This window comes from Suricata suricatta, chromosome 5 (genome assembly GCF_006229205.1).
Source record: "Suricata suricatta isolate VVHF042 chromosome 5, meerkat_22Aug2017_6uvM2_HiC, whole genome shotgun sequence".
In the NCBI taxonomy this organism is placed as follows: Eukaryota; Metazoa; Chordata; class Mammalia; order Carnivora; family Herpestidae; genus Suricata; species Suricata suricatta.
The window spans coordinates 120,870,388-120,886,160 of NC_043704.1; the positions used below are offsets into that span (position 1 = coordinate 120,870,388).

Genomic DNA, 15,773 nt, shown 5'->3' on the forward strand with positions numbered 1-15,773 from the left:
GGTTGTAGGTTCCACCTAACTCAGTAGCTGTCAATTCCTCTAGCTCCGCTGAATGGGGTAGATGGGGAAAAGAGCTGGCCCTTCTTCATCCCAGGCTGGCCATCACAGACCTGGTTTGGAGACTGCCCTCTGGTGCACAGAGGTCTGCTTCTGGGCCTCCTGGCAAAGAAAAAAAATTACAGTACTCCACAAAACCACTGCATCCCAGGACTGCCTAAGGTAACCCCTGACCTGAACTGCTGCCAAAAACTGCAATTCACGGAACCCTGATATAATCCTTTTAGGGAATTTTTTTTAACTTGGAGAGTAAGATGATGCTGAAATGGGAAACAAACAAGCAGAGAAAGTCTTAATTCATCCTGAAATGCCAACGAGATAACAGAACACCATGCCCTAGACAACTTGTTTTAATCCCCAAGTTTCCTGTTAGAAATACTTTTGTCTAGCTGTCAGAGGTATTTCATACAACCTCAGGCTTTTACTGCCATGATTTTACCTTTCCCAGGTTCAACCATTTCCGGCAAATCAGGATGCAAATTCCCCTAGGAAGTTAGAAAAGATTCCACTTTCAAGAAAATCCCCAAGGAACCAATGTGGGGGAGGGGGAGCCAAGGCGGCTCAGAGAAGGAAGCATTTTAGTGAGTTAAGTTGGAAGAGTGGGCGTGAGCACTCTGCCTGCCACCCAGGCTCTTCTCTTTATTCCACACAAGCTGGGTCTGTGCGGGAACTTGCAGGGAAGCTGCTTTTAAATTCACAGCTTATAGTCCATTATAATTGAAAATATGGTGACGCATAAGAGATGATGTTGATTTTAGAATCAGAATGTCAACCAGGTCTTCTCATTTCAGAAATACATACATCCCTTAGTGCCCTGAAGTTACTGTTGGGCTGAAATTTTTATAAACTCCACTCCAAGTCAAATATTACAGAACTACCAAATGTCACTGAACTACTTTTTAAGGGGATATACCACTTCCTATTAAATCTAAATATTAAAATGCATTTTCATCTCAAAGTTACAGAAACTCTCTTTTGCAATTCAGTCTCTCTTAGAAACACCTCAAGCTGATGTGAAGGGAGGGTAAGAAATAAGACACCTAGGGGTTAAAAACAACACAATAAAAAAACCCTCATCCTCTACATTATCAATGAGAACACTATGGAAGATTTTTCCATCCAAGAGAACAGGGTTTTAACTCTGAAATATCAGTACTGACCATAATAAGTACTCTAGCCTGTTCTTTGGACAGATCTGGGAGTTTGTCAATGAGTAAGTGAACAGCAGGTGTCCAGGCATCTCTTGGGATGTACATCCCCCAACACATCATCTAAAGCTCCACAGTCTCTTCCATTAATCCACTGGGTTATAAACATAAAATTATGTTATTTTTGCCCCCAACTATGCTACATCAGCCTCTTCTGGAGGCTGGAGTAGCCAGCTAAATATTGTTTGTATAGCTTTAATAAACCCCGAGTTCTCCAGGAATACAGCCATCCTATAAATTGAAGACAGAGTGTACTTTTCTTGTTCAGGACTTCACCAGAAATATCTCACCATATCTAAACATTACATCACCCCAATACTGCCCATGACATTTGAACTGCCAATACAAAATACATGGGTGCATTTACAGCTGTGGGATTCACAGCAAGCATCTAATTCATTATTTTCTCCAGTAGAGTTAGGCCCAGGGCATTTTCCTTTGAGTTCCTTTATATTTCAGTTAAGGCATTACATTGATTTGTTAAATTATGTATATAAGCAGGCAATAGTATCAGTAAATTTTTGTCACAGGATAACAATGGGGAAACTATAAAATATTTGTTGAAAAAATGGGCCATTGGTGCTGGCAGGGATGAAAAACAGTGGTCTGGATTCATAATCCTTCTGCTTTATTTCCCTGTTATGGACCCTGAGATTTTAGTAAAACCCTGTTGGGTCCAAGCTCTAGTCTTGATGTGGGAATAAAGGGAAATGTTCCCACTTGAGCCAGAGCTACAGGAAGAGGGTAACTCCATCTGGTCTGGGTCCATACCCCAGCCCATGCAGGGAGCGGCAGCATTATCCACAGAAAACCCCCTACCCCTAGAAGGGAGACATCGGGGTCATAGTCAGAGCTGTTAGCCACCTGCCCCACAGACTACATCCCTGTGGGGGGCCCCCAGGAGCTCTCCTTCCGAATGCCAGCTTCAGAAGTTCTAGGTTTTGGTCTGGTTGGGGAAGGTGGGGTTTCCCTGTGCACAGTGCTAAAGCTTTAATGCTCATTACTGAACCAGTATATCCTTAGATCCAGAAGTAAATGTTTTGACTTTGGAGAGATTCCTATTTGCTCATTTTTTGTGGACTACACGCACAGCCTGAAAATCTCAGCAGAGCCAGAAGTTGATACCTCTTCCTGCTTGCTTGCTTCCCTAGCTGTGGTAGGAGAACCTCATGGGCCTCGTCCCACATGGTAGTCCCATTGTGACTGACAACAAAACTTTTGTACTTAAAACTTCATCCTTGCCTCTACATACCCATGCATCTGACATCCCAAACTGCAAAGTCCTTTTAATGACCTGTTTGGAAAATAAAACATGCTTTACATATGTAGGATTTCTATGATCTAGGGTTTAAGAGAATGTGGACGGGACACACAGGATCCCCAGGGCAACACTGAAGAGTGTGGTGGGGAGAGTGTTAGACCTACAGCAGTCGATGGTCACAACTAAATTCTCATCAGTGCAGTGACAAAAGATGTTTTCCCAAATGTTCAAGGCTACAAACTAAAGATGGAGCTTATGATGACTAAGCTATTTCTTTGATGGGAAAGTTAATTTACATTACTTATCCCAGAAGAAGATACACTCTGGCAATGGCCCCCAGCACCATCAGCTTCAGAGGTACACGGCCTTGAACCATCTAGCTTCCCCCTTACCTATCTCACACCCAAAAGGTCAGCCCTCTCCAGCCTGGGCTGGAACACACCAGCACATGCCAGGGACAGCCAGTAGCCAGCCTGCAATGCTGACCTTTCCTATGCAAATCATCCTGCCCCACCAGCTCTACTCAGGGATGGCTCCACTGGGAAAATGGGCACTGGGCACCCAGGAGGATCAAGGAGAAAAAATTAACAAGGAAAACTCCATCCCAACTGTGCATCCCACATAAGGCAAAGAGGTGGCTTCCAGAGAGCTCTAGCCAACACTCATCCACCCTCCCTACACCCTAAACTTCTGGGGACACAGAGATGAGGATATCATAGACCCTGACTTTGAGTTATAAACAGTTTAGTGAGGGGCAGCAGGTAACAATACAATCTTATAAGTGCCACTGCGTAAGTGTGTATGGCAGTTATGTAATGGGGCAAGAAGAACACCTCCCTTGGCCAGGGGGGGAAAGGGATGGATTCCCAGGAGAGGTGCCCATAGTGAGGGTTGCTGCCAGGCCACCAGGCAGAGCAACAGTGGGGCAGCAGGTAAGGCATAGTGTGCAGCGGCACAGAGGTACAAGAAAGGCCCACAAGGCAGAGGACTGGGGTCACCCATAGCCACAGAAGCTATCCATACTAAATATCAGGTTGTCTCATTCCAGGGCCAAGACTGAGAAGGCACTCAAGACACACCAGCACTGGTAGTCAGCATGGGCAGGGGTCTAGTTTCCTAAGATCTATGGCCAGCCACTACCAGCTTTCAGATGACAGAAGCTATGTCTCATAGACACATCCCTGGAGGGTCCACACAATTTGGGCACAGGAACTGCTATCACTCTAATATGGTCTGAGCACTACGACTGAGACCCATCTTCTTCACTCCTTCTCTACACCCTCCAGGTAGCCTACCATGCTGCCTTAAAGGCCACCAGTGTGTGACCATTTAACCTGCTAGGTGGAGTAGCACTCTTACTATAAACGCAAACATCACAAAATGAGACCAGAACTCATGTTTCATTACCTTAGTTTCCCAGCAAGTCACCTGGGCTTGCTCTCTGATAAGATGATATAAGTAGAGCTTTAGGTACCAGTATCTTGTAGATTTGGGGCAGGATTCATGGTGGCCCCAAAACTCCTATAAAGGAGCCCATTTTGTTGGAAGTGTGAACCAGGTGAGTTGTTTTGAAGCTGTCGCTATATAGCAAGTCCTGTCTTTAGTAAGAGTGGGTAGTTCCAATCAATTGAAGCAGCAAAGTTTTCTAAAGATACTTTCTCACATTTTCCATTGGATCTAGAAAAACTCCAAGATGAGGAGAAGGAGGATTCTCATCATTATTCATAGTACTTTAAAGAGTCACTCCAGAAAGTAACCAAACCCTACCTCCAAAAGCAGATCTTAGGGCCATCAAGGTCTTGATAAGAGTTACCCCAGAGGGGAGGAGTTGAGCCGGATGAGTAATCACAGGACGGGGAAAAGGTGGAATGACAGAGGTGCTGAAGGTTGAATAGACAATTTTGTCAGCTCTTCCCTCTTCCCCCATGTACTCCGGAACAGAGAGGTGGTAGGACATGTCTAGAAGTGAAACTCCAGAAAAAGTGACGATTTCAAGCAAAGATTTTTGGCTGGTCTCTGACTTGAGTTTCTCTAGGTAGGAGGGCTGGGATTTAACTACTGGAAAATTAGGGTGGAAAGGAGGCAGGGGATTGTTCAAAGAGGAGAAGATGTAAGTGCAAAAATAATTTTTTAAAAAAGCATATTCATGATATCCAATTAAAAGAATAAACTCATTAAAAAGTCTTAAATTTTAAAATTAATAATCAAGCAAGACATAACCATCTTGATATCTCTGATGCTGGTGCAATAAAGCAGAGATAATTGGTTTCCCTTTAGAAAAACTACCAACAAAAAAGCCAAGAAGGTAAAATCTAGGTCTTGGGTGTGAAATTCTTTCTACTCCTATTATGAATAATTTCAGCCTCTTCTCCTACTCCAAATGACTATCCAACCTCCCACAAATAAAAACAAGCAGACAAAATAAAAACAACACCAAAAAGTGAAAGAAAAAAGGGAGGGAGTCAGGGAAAGAGGTAGGGAGGGAAGGAAGGAAGGAAGGAAGGAGAGGGAAGGGAAGGAAAAAAGGAGGGAAGGGGAGAAGGGACGCAAGGAGGGAGGAGGGAAGGAGGAAAGGAAGGCTCTTAACACCATACCATGAACTGCAAACCCAATACTTCTTTCACTACCCAGACTTTCTGTGGATTTCTGAGTGGAGGCTTGTCTTTTAGCTCTTGGGTCTAAGTCCTGATTTTTCACCCCTCCCAGACAGGGTCTGGAGGAAAGAAGCTAAGGCACATTAAAGAGCTGTAGGTCAAGAAGTGCTGGCAGAGCACAATGAGCTGAGATTCTAGGACTGTGTGGGCTTAACTTGCCCCTGCATGTGAGCCTGGGGGACTAGAGCAAGCGATTTGCTAACTCCAGAGGCAGGGCAAAGAGTTTTCCACACTCCAAACTTGTTCTACACTCTATTTCACATCTAACCATTGGTGATTCATCCCTTTAGGTTAATGTTGCCCACGGTAGGTTTGGGACCAGTAGCTACAGAGCAGGCTGTTATCTGACACGAACTACACTTCAAAAGGGGCTGGTGTGTGGAATATAGGGAGAATGTGCCCCTAAGAGAACACCTGTGGATTTGAGAACTTGAAGCAGAAAGAGCTGGAAAAACAGACATTCAGAACCTCAACCATTCAATCAAGCTAAGCAAGTACTTAGAGTCTCACCCTTCATTCTCCGTAAGCTTGCCTAATGTAAGCCCCCATCCCTGTCCTCTCCCTGATGCCTATCTTCAGAGGACTGGAGCAGTGGCAGTAAGTCCTACGCACAGGCATGGCCCCTATAACGATGAGACATTCCTGGTGACAAGATGCAGCAGAAGATCCAGATCCTCACTCAGGAAACTTTCATCTTTTAGCTAGACAGAGAACAAATCTCTCCTCTCTCAGGGCCTTGAGCTCTATCCCAGCAGGAGAAGGGACAGCAGTCTCCTCCACCCACCCAGGCAGGCCTGAAGAGACACCCCAGATGACAGGGGAAACTCCATTTCCATATCACTTCTTGTTTCTTCTCCCATTCACATCCAAGGGGATGTCCTCTGGCCCAACCTCAGTGTCTAGAAGGTCAAGGGGAAAGGGTTGTGGGACAGTAGTCAACCCAGAGGAAGGTGGCCTACTGAATGTCTCAGTGGAGTACTAAGTTCTCATCACCCACACCTACTTGGAGATGCCCTGTTCACAGCCAAACCCAAGGTCACTAGGGTACCTTTGATGAAATAAACAGAAGTTTCCTTAGAGCATGTGGCCTGAGCATCAAGCTGAAGCATCTCTGCCCTCAGGGACAGAGTGACATGCTAAGTGTTTTGCAGCAGCCCAGAGAGCAAGCCTGTATACCTACCCATGTTCTCAAGCTCTGTAAGTCCAGGATAAACTGTACTTCTGCAGAGGAAATCATAAATAATGCATCCTAAGACCAGGATTTCAATATCTTTGAAGGGTTTCATTTCTCCTCCCTTCCAACTTTGATATATGTACTTACTTAACAAGGGTCTGGGGAGGGTTAATTGAATTAATATATGTAAAGTGCTTTGGGTTTGAAGAGAATATGCAATATAAATGAAAGTGTCACTAAAAAGGTTAATCTAATTTACATCTAACACTTTCAGTTCATGGTGTTAATGAACTATATCCTTTTAGAGAGTGATTAATTTATAGAAATGTGATTATTTTTCCTAATGCTATATATGGGTCAGCTTCTCCTATTACTATATCTAACTTTATAGGGGAATTCAGCATTTTATAAATTAAAATAATAAATCAAACACCCCTGTAATGGCTATATTTCATTAATTACAAGGAGACATGCATTAGATTAACATTTAGCTGTTTTAATTAATTTGCTGCAATGCAGTTATCCATGCAAATTGGAAAATGACACATCAACTTGACATAATATTAACAGTTCTGACTGGTTCTTCCCTGAAAATTTATGGACCTGCAGCTGCTGCATTCTTGGGTAACCATGGTGACCACCAGCTGTGTGACATATGCAGGCTGTACATCAAAGAGCTGGGAAGGGACTTAACACTAAATTCAAACTTCTCTTGAAAATATACTTACCTAAGTAAGTAAGGCAGTGTAAAAAGAGAAAGATGCGGGACTTTGTTTGCGGAGTCCCAAAGTCTCAAAACAAATTTCTTAGATCTGATCACCTTCTTTTGTGACCCACTTCCATGTAGATACTCAGACCCTTCTTGGGTAGAGGAGGGAGATGACACAAGGGGGAGTGATTTGCCCCCCCCCAGCCACACGGTAATCAACGGGTCCAGGTCACAAGGCTTTCCTTCATTCTCCGCAGTGACTCTTGTCAGACTTGTCTGAAGACTGCAGATCTTTTTAACTATATACTACAAGAGACATCATGGAAATGCAAAGCAGTAGAAGTCACAAAAGTGATGTTTTTTTTAAATCAGCAAAATTTAAGTCAAATTTCAGCCAATTAGGCATTTTTAGAAGCAATGAGAATGGCGTTTATAGCCTTCCTCTGTGAGCGTTCCAATGGCATCTGCGGGAGTTGACGCCCTCATACATTTTGGTGTGGTTAATGTTCTCCTGACTCATCTGTAGAGCTGAGTGTTTTCAACTTTTGCAAAGTGAATGCTGTTAATTAGTTTGAAAAGATAGCTAACTAAAGGGGAGAGTCCTGATGAGCAATTCCTACCGGTGACCAACGCAGGAAGGGGCCGCACCAGGAGAAATGTGCAAGGGCAGAGCCCTCAGGGCCTCGCAGCCGGCGTAGGTGGCATCGCCCTGGGACGCACTCCTTCCCTCCACACTCAGCATTCACTATGGACCTTGGACAGTGCTGGCCACTGGTCACACAGAGGTGGCCAGGAGGCTTGCCCCTTGAGGGGCTCATAGTCTGCCTGGGCAGGCAGGAAGGCAACAGGCACTTTGATGGGGGAAACTAAAGGTGGTAAAATACAGAGGCGCCAGGCACCCACCTGGAAGCAGCCTTGCAACTCATGTAAGGAAGCAGAGCGTTCCTTGGGGAACTGTTAGCCTCCAGTGGGAGTGTTTCTCAGCTTTGGCTGGGCATCAGAAATACCTGAGAACTTTAAAGGAAACCCCAGGTCCTAGCCTAATCTCTGAGGGTGGGTTCCAGGCATCAGTGTTATTTTACAACTGTCTCAAGTGGGTCCCAACCCACTCAACCCTGGGTGCCGAGAATCACTGACACAATGGAGAAGGGGGTAGACTCTGAAACCAGACTTGGTGGATTCAGTTCCCAGTTCTACTGTTTTACTAATTGGATGAACTGGAGTAAGTAGCTTAACCTTCCTGGCCTTGGTTTTCTCACCTTTAAAATGGGGATAATAAATGCACACATCTGATCGGGTTGCTAGAAGGCAGAAGGAGTATTAATACCTATAAAACACTCACAGCTGTGCCTGGACCACAGTAAGCTCTTGTTAGATGTTTGTATTTGATGTCTGGAAGTTTCTGGAGAATTCCTGAGAGGAGAGGAGGCCAGATGAGAAGTGAGGGGAAAAACTATCAACTTTTTTTTTTTAATGTTTATTTTTTTTCCATAATATTTTATTGTCAAATTGGAAAAACTATCAACTTTTATGTGAGACTGGAGAGCTTGGAACTATCTTAAGAGTTATCAGGGGTGAGGCTCCCTGTTCTCAGAAGGCAACTAGGCCCTCCTGCGTCCTCACTTCAGAGGCAGCCTGGGTTGCAGGAGTATAGGCAGAAGTTTTCTGCAGACACTTTCTGTCCTAGCCTTTATTCTAAGAATATCTGAGCTGCTAGAAGGGGTTATGGTAGCGATGGAACAGGCAGACATGGAAAAAGGGCTGGTTTCCTCCAGAATAGGAACTGGTATTCTACTCCCTCCTATCCCTACAGGCAATGGCTACAAAACGTGATATAGGAATTGAATTTCTAGTGAGGGGGCCCCAGTGATAGCAAAGATTCTGCTACCTGTGGAAGTAGAGAGCTGGTGGCATCAAGGGGCCATGCTGTTCAGACAGTGGACATCATCAATGGCAGCCTGCAGGAGACAGAAACTTGAAGCAATTCCAAGAGGGCAAAGCTATTCTCAAACCCTGGGGATCATATCATCCCCTAGCATGGATGGTGAAAGATGGATTCATGATGACTGGGATGGAATTTCTTACAGACCTGGGGGCACTGGAGTGGGTGTCACCCATCCTGACAGCAGTGTGGGGGAGGGGGTGAGGACAGGGTCAAAATTAAAATTTAGCACTTTCATATGCAAGACTTGCTAAATAAGGCAGGAGCAATGGGCATGGGGAGACGTGGGAAGGTTCCAGATCTTTATGAGTAGAATCAACTGGACATGACGAAGAGTGGGGTGTGGTGGAGGAAGAGAGAGAAGCATGGCGGAGGACTCCTGGGGCTCGGACTAGGGTGTCCCCAGAGGCCGCCAAGTAAGCAGCAGATTCCTGGAAGGAGATAAGAGTTTGAGCATGCACGGGGCCGGTGGTACCCCAGAGCATCCTCGAGGGAGACAGCATTGAGTGAGCCTCAGAGCAGGACTCAATATGGGCTGGAAGGAAAACTGGCCAGGGCCAGAGATGCCCCTGGAGGACTGATGTAAGCAGAGGGCACTGAGCTGGGGACAAACAAGGTCCTAAGAATGTGGAAGGGCAAGTGCCTGTTCCAAGGATTAGAAAACCACTAAGACGAGGCAGAAGTGGGCTTTAAGTGACATCACCTGGCTCTCCGGTCCTGGATTATAACCAGTCACAAACTCTAAAGCCTGTTGGCTGATTTCTGGCTCTGTTGCCACATGCCCTGTGGGGTTCCTTTATTAACCTATAAAGTGGGTATTTGTGAAAAGAACAATTGACATGTATAATCATTCCACGACAGTAGAAGAAAAGGCAGCCTTATGAGTAGTCAGGTACCTGCTGCTCCATCTATACCATCTCCTCCCACCCTTGCACACTCACTCTTCAGCATCCCCTCCTCATTCTCCCTACTGTCCAGCCTTCAAGTATATCTAATATACTTGAACGTGTTTGTGGTATCCTTTATTCATTCTGAATGCTTAAAAACAGGAGTCAGAAGACGGCCATGTTTAGCCCAAATGAAAGAGCAGCCAGCGAGCTCTTCCTGATGCAGGACACCCATACAAGCACATCTCAGACCATGCAAAGCAGAGAGCTACCTTCTCTGCTTGAGACCAAGTATGACAGGAGGTGAAGAAGGCTTCAAGCTGCCTGGATCAGAAGAGAGAAGCCATGCTTACCTCTCGTGGAATTGTGAATCAGAGAATGAGGTTTCCAGAGAAACTGCCCCTGTCACAATTTGTAGTGAAACCCAGTGTTCTCAGATACCAAGGAGATGCCCTTTCAGGGTATCAAAAGCCTCCCTGACCCCACTCAGACCCTTCCCAGAGCAGACATCCTATTACGCTTGTAGGTAAGCCCAGGTGATATGGGAAATTCATGTCAATGACACTGTTCTGGGTTCAAATCTCAGCTCCATACTCTCCAAGCTGTGAGACCGTGGACAAGTTACTTCACTTCTCTAGGCCTTTGTCTTCTCCTCTGTTAAAGAGGGGATAGTAATTCTACCTGCGTCATAGGGTTGAAATGCTAAAAACAGTGCCTGGCACAGAGTGTGCATTCAATAAATATTCGCTCTTTTATTTGCTCTGTAACATGTATGCAGAAATGTATTAGGCCATGGCTAAGCTTCCTCTTCACTCCTGCCTGTCTTCCAATCATGGGCATTCACTGTCCTGCCCCCATCCGCTTACCTTACCCAGTGCCTACTCACCCATCAAGACCCTTTTCATTTGCTCCATAAATCTTTCCTGACTTCTCCCATCCTTGCCAGTCTCTTCCTTTCCTCCAAGATTTTTCTGATGTCTGTAGTGCACAATCTACCCTTTTCCTGTCAGCTATGAAGTTCTCCAATAGTTCATGTCATATGTGATGTCTGCCCTAGACAGAGTGTGAACTCTTTGATATCTGGAACTTGCTTTATCTTTTTGTTCCCCTCACAGAGAATAACAGAAGACTGAGAAGTAGCTACTGGCTGATAAGGCTAAAGAACAGGGCCCCGTGCATGTTTACAGTGGCCTCTCACCCAGGGCATCCTTCTCAGACCGGTGCCCCCTCTGCCTTCTGCCTGATGCTCCCACAAAGCTCACAGCATGACTGTTACAGATGCATGTTTGTCCCCCCAAGATTCATATGTTGAAAAGCAATCCCCAGTGTATTGGCCTTAGGAGGTGGGGCCTTTGGGAGGTGAAAGGGGTTAGATGAAGTCATGGGGGTGGAGCTCTCATAAATAGGATTACTGCTCTTATAAAAGTCAGTTTTATAAGCAGGAAAGCCTGCTTCCTCTCTCTGCCATCCACCCTGTGCAGGTACAATGCGAAGTCAGCCATCTGCAACCTGGAAGGGCTCTCCCCAGAACCCAACCTTGCGGGCACCCTGATATCAGTCTTCCAGGCTCCAGACCGTGAGAGATAAATTGCTGTTGATTATAAGCCACCCAGTCTACAGGATTTTTGTTACGGCAGCCCCAACTGGCTAAGATGGCAACCTTCTGTCCTACTCAGTGTGTGTCTTGAGCTCAGCAGCCTTCCCTCGATCCAGTCCTCTCATGGTTCATCTCAAATTTATCACTCCAACGGAAACATTTCCACAGGGTCCAGTTAGTGGTGGGCCAGACAACATATCATAAAAATAATGTTTCAAGCTGTCATTTGGTTATCATACCTTTGGTTACCTCCTTCCCTGTAAATATGCATCATCAGAGAGGTGCTTCCCTGCTTCCTGGAACAGCACCTGGGAAGTAAGTGCGAACTGGGCAGGGACCTCTCCTAACAGTCCAAATCAACCACAGAAGCTCTTCCTCCAGAGACCAGAACCCCCACACCTCCGGAGCTGGTCCACGGAGACATGTTTGTTTATTTATACAGCACACATTGCTGAGTCCTTACTCCGGACTGGCCTGTATTAAGTGTCGGGCTTTTGAGACAAATGGGAAGGGGTCCCTGGCCTCAAAGGCATCCAGAGACTAGTGAAAGTAGTAAGTGTTCTCACAACTCAAGCCACATGTGTATCAATGTGCACTTATATTTATATAGAGCATTTCCACACACACAATGCACACATACACAAAGAGAGAGAAAGAACAGAGTTGAGCTGAGAGAAGATATGAACAAAGCTACTGAATTGCCAAGAGGTCAAAAAGAGGGAATTTCACCAAACTTCAGACGCTAGAACTCAGTGTTTAAGTGACAAATAATTACAGTCACTGTGGATTCAGTGTCATTTACATGCCACAAACTAAATGATATGTAAGCCCTCTCCTGGCAACTACTTTGCAAGATAGGTTTTTGTATTCCTATTTTATAGATAAGGAAAATTTACCCTAGATTATCTAGCTAGGAAGCAGTAGGACTAGGATTGGAACCCAGGTTTCCCTAAGTCCAAATTTCACTTTATATAGGAGAGGAGAAAACATCTAAAACATCTACGTCAAGACACAATACACGTCAATGGCAAACAGGTGGGTCACTGAACCATCCCTAATTGACTGTTCAGCTTACACCTGGAGACCAGGCAGCAGCATGGCCCTGGAGAGGCAGGAGAAGATTCCGGCCCTGAAGGCTCACAGAGCAGAGCCGGGGCCAGACAGGAATATAGGCAGGCCAGAGGGAGAGCCACAGTTTTCCGGGGTGACCAGCCTGGAAGACCAGTCGGGAAAGGTTCCTAGGGGAGACCATGCCTAAGCCTGACTGTGTGATGAGTAACAGAAAGAATTAGGCTGAGGAAAGTGATCTTCAAGTCTGAAGACATAGTCCAGAGGTTCCATGAGCACATCCTGGTCCAGTAATCATAGCTGATACAGGAAGAATGGATTCTAGTCTTTTCAAGGAATCTAAGAAGTGTTTATCTTTTCTGAACAGCCAAGATATAGAAGAGTAAAGGGAATTGGTCATAATAACTGCCTGGCCACTGGATTATTTCAGAAATCGGGAATATGTTTGCACTCAAAGTTCAGTGATTCGGTGAAAAACCCCAATAGTTGTAGAGGGTTCACTTCTCCAGTCTCTGCAGCAAGAAGCAAGGAACAGAAAGGCAAAACGAGCTCTGCACACAGACATGACATCATACAGGAGCCCAAAGCTGGGAAGGAGTGCTTCCAGACATTTGTCCAGAGGGCGCGTTCAACTCTGCCCTGCAGCTCCACCCCAGGCTCCTGATTTTCTTCTATACATGAATACATAATTGTATTCAGGAAGAAAGCTATTTTCTGTTTAATCTTCTTCACATGTCTTCCTGACTTTTCTCTTTTTCAATGATGGGAGTAGTAATGAACGATATGAACCTTAGAAAAGGCAATGTCAGTAGCAGTAGGAAGCATACTTTTTGTCTCACATGTTCTTCAGAGAATGTGAGATTGGGAAACATAAAATATAAGTGCATTGTAATAAGAAAAGTCAGTCCTGTAAATAACTAAAGTGTCATAATAAATGTCTCTGTTTTGATCAACTATTACACATTTATTTGTCTTTAAAAAAAAAAATGTAGCTAACAGAGCTCTTTGCAGCCCCCTAGTGGTTGGAACGGGAAAGAAAGGAGAGAGGGGATTCGCACAGTAAGCCTGACCCCCCCAGGGCCAATCAACTTCTTACACTGGAAAGACAAATGGCTCGTTTTCACCACCAAATGAATATGTTCTAAGTGAGAAAGATGAAAAGTATTGGTTAAAATGCACGTAATTATACACATGCACGTGAATCACTGGGAGCCTGGATCTTTCCTTTTTCATCTTTCTCTCTTATCTCTGCAAAGCTTTCTATTCTGACCGGAGAACTCCGCAATGCACACCACGTCCTCTACCCAAACAAGCTTTTCCCTTTTCCTCACTTGCTGTGAGCTCTCCTGTTTGCAGACATCTGCTTATAAATATACCATTTGCTCTGCTACAAAGTGATGAAAACTCTTCAAAAACATGTCATTTGCCTGTTTAACAAAGTGCCTATACAGGGGAAGGAGGGCAAAAGGTTTGGAAGCCCATTGTATTTAATCCTCGTTTTTACCAAAACAGTCTCTCAGAATAATTCCTCATATCAGCGACTTCTTTATCACACTTTGAGATATTTTCATAATGAGTTTTTCCTTGTCTTCCTAAAAATGAAACTGCCTCTAAAGGATACACAGGAGGTGGCTGAAAAAAACAAAACCACAAAAAAAGTTAAAAAAAAAACCCAAAAAACCAAAACAAAAACCAGCACGTCTGCTTATAAAATAATTTCAAAACCATGTCACCAAAAATTTAAGGTTAGAGAATAAACAGAAACTCTACTCTCAAATTTATCCTTCACAAGTTGTGGGAGAAGCAACCCTGAGGTCCAGAGGCGGCAAACCGTCTACCTCTCACTCTCCTCACCCTCCGAGAGTAATTAAACCTGGTAGACACTCTCTCCCTGAGCCACTGGTAAGCTCTAGTTCAAAGCCAGCGTGCAAATCAGGTTGCCTCTAATAGACAGCCTGTTTATCTACAGGTGCAAACCCTTCCGCCCTCTGATGACTGTCAGACAAGATTTCAGGAACCACGTTCTCCTCTCTCCTCGTTACCTGGCGGATTTGGCCACAGCCCCGAAAACCAGGCGCACACACCCTCCACGTCAACAGCGCTGAGAATCAACAAGTTATCACTAAGCTGGGCGCTCCAGCTCAGATCTCCCACTACCTCTCCGGAGCCCACCGCCACCCAGCTCCCTCCCGCCTCCTAGCTCGCCCCTCCCCTCGCCGTCCAGCCGGCACGTGACCTTCTTTCAGATCCGCCCTCTGGTTCCCCGAACCCAGCGCCCTCTCCTCGCACCCAGACAGGTGTCTAAGTACGCCCTGCTCGCCAGCCGGTTTTCTAACAGCGCCAGGCGTTTGCCGGGACCTTGCTTCCGTCTGGGAGGGAGCAGGGGGGAGGTCAGGATCTCCCACTGCACCGGGTGGCCACCTCGGCCGGCTCGAGCCGGAGCGGAGTCGGGGGTGCGGTGGGGGGCGTCACATCCCGCCCTTCTTCCGGACTCCGTGGCCCACCCGGAGGGCGCGGGTTCCCAGGGGAGTCACAGCCGCCCTCGGGGAACCTGAGGCGAGCCGGGGGGTCTTTCTCGGAGCCTACAAGTTTCCACCCACCTCCCAGCTGGAGACACGCTCTGCTCGCTCCTTTGAAGGCACCGCCGCCGATTCCCTCCCTCCGGGCGGAGCAGACAACTGCTTCTCCCGGCGCCCGCGCCCTGCCCAAGCTGTCCGTGGGCTGGGGCCCGCGACGCCCGCACTACGCCCCCACCCCGCCACAGACAGCCCCCCAAAGTTGTCCCGACCTCGCAGACCTCCCCTTCTCCTCCGTCCCTGGACCCCGCCCAGGGTTGGGCCGGCGTCTGCAGGTGGAGCCTCTCGGGGTGCAGGGAGCTCACTTCGAGGATCCCGGGCGCACAGAAGCCCGGGAAGCTGCAGCAAGGGAAGGCGTGCAAATCTAGCAGGAGCCCGGGTCCCCACGCTCGCACCCGGAAGACCGGCCTGCCTCCCACCTCAGGGAGGAGGAAACTTCCCCAGCACCCACCTTTAGCCGCGAGAAGGCGGCGCCGCCGGCTGCCCCCGCCGCCGCCGCTGCCGCTCCCCACGCCCAGCGCCAGCAGGAGCGGCACCCAGCACAGCCTCCCGGTCAGCATCCTCGCCGCGGCCGCCGCCGAGCTGCCGCGGCCGCCTGCTGCCCGCACCGGCTCTCTGCCCCCGGCGCCCGCCGGGCCGC

At 46.8% G+C, this 15,773-nt stretch overlaps 1 protein-coding gene and 2 long non-coding RNA genes across 3 annotated transcripts in view; 1 reads left to right on the forward strand and 2 right to left on the reverse strand.

Moving 5' to 3' along the window:
* The window catches only part of CLSTN2 (calsyntenin 2), a 589,043-nt gene extending 573,330 nt beyond the window's left edge, over positions 1–15,713 (reverse strand). The window contains exon 1 of the mRNA XM_029940160.1: positions 15,585–15,713. Coding sequence (XP_029796020.1) covers positions 15,585–15,693 — 109 coding nt within the window. The 5' untranslated portion in view covers positions 15,694–15,713. The remainder of the gene's footprint in view (positions 1–15,584) is intronic.
* LOC115292207 lies at positions 6,830–9,023 on the reverse strand. Its single transcript, XR_003908858.1, has 3 exons — positions 8,952–9,023; positions 8,406–8,476; positions 6,830–7,369 (listed from the first exon to the last, which is right to left on the reverse strand). It is a non-coding gene; the product is annotated as an uncharacterized LOC115292207 (long non-coding RNA).
* Positions 10,343–11,496, forward strand: LOC115292210. Its single transcript, XR_003908862.1, has 3 exons — positions 10,343–10,418; positions 11,008–11,235; positions 11,374–11,496. It is a non-coding gene; the product is annotated as an uncharacterized LOC115292210 (long non-coding RNA).
* Positions 15,714–15,773: the final 60 nt, after the last annotated feature.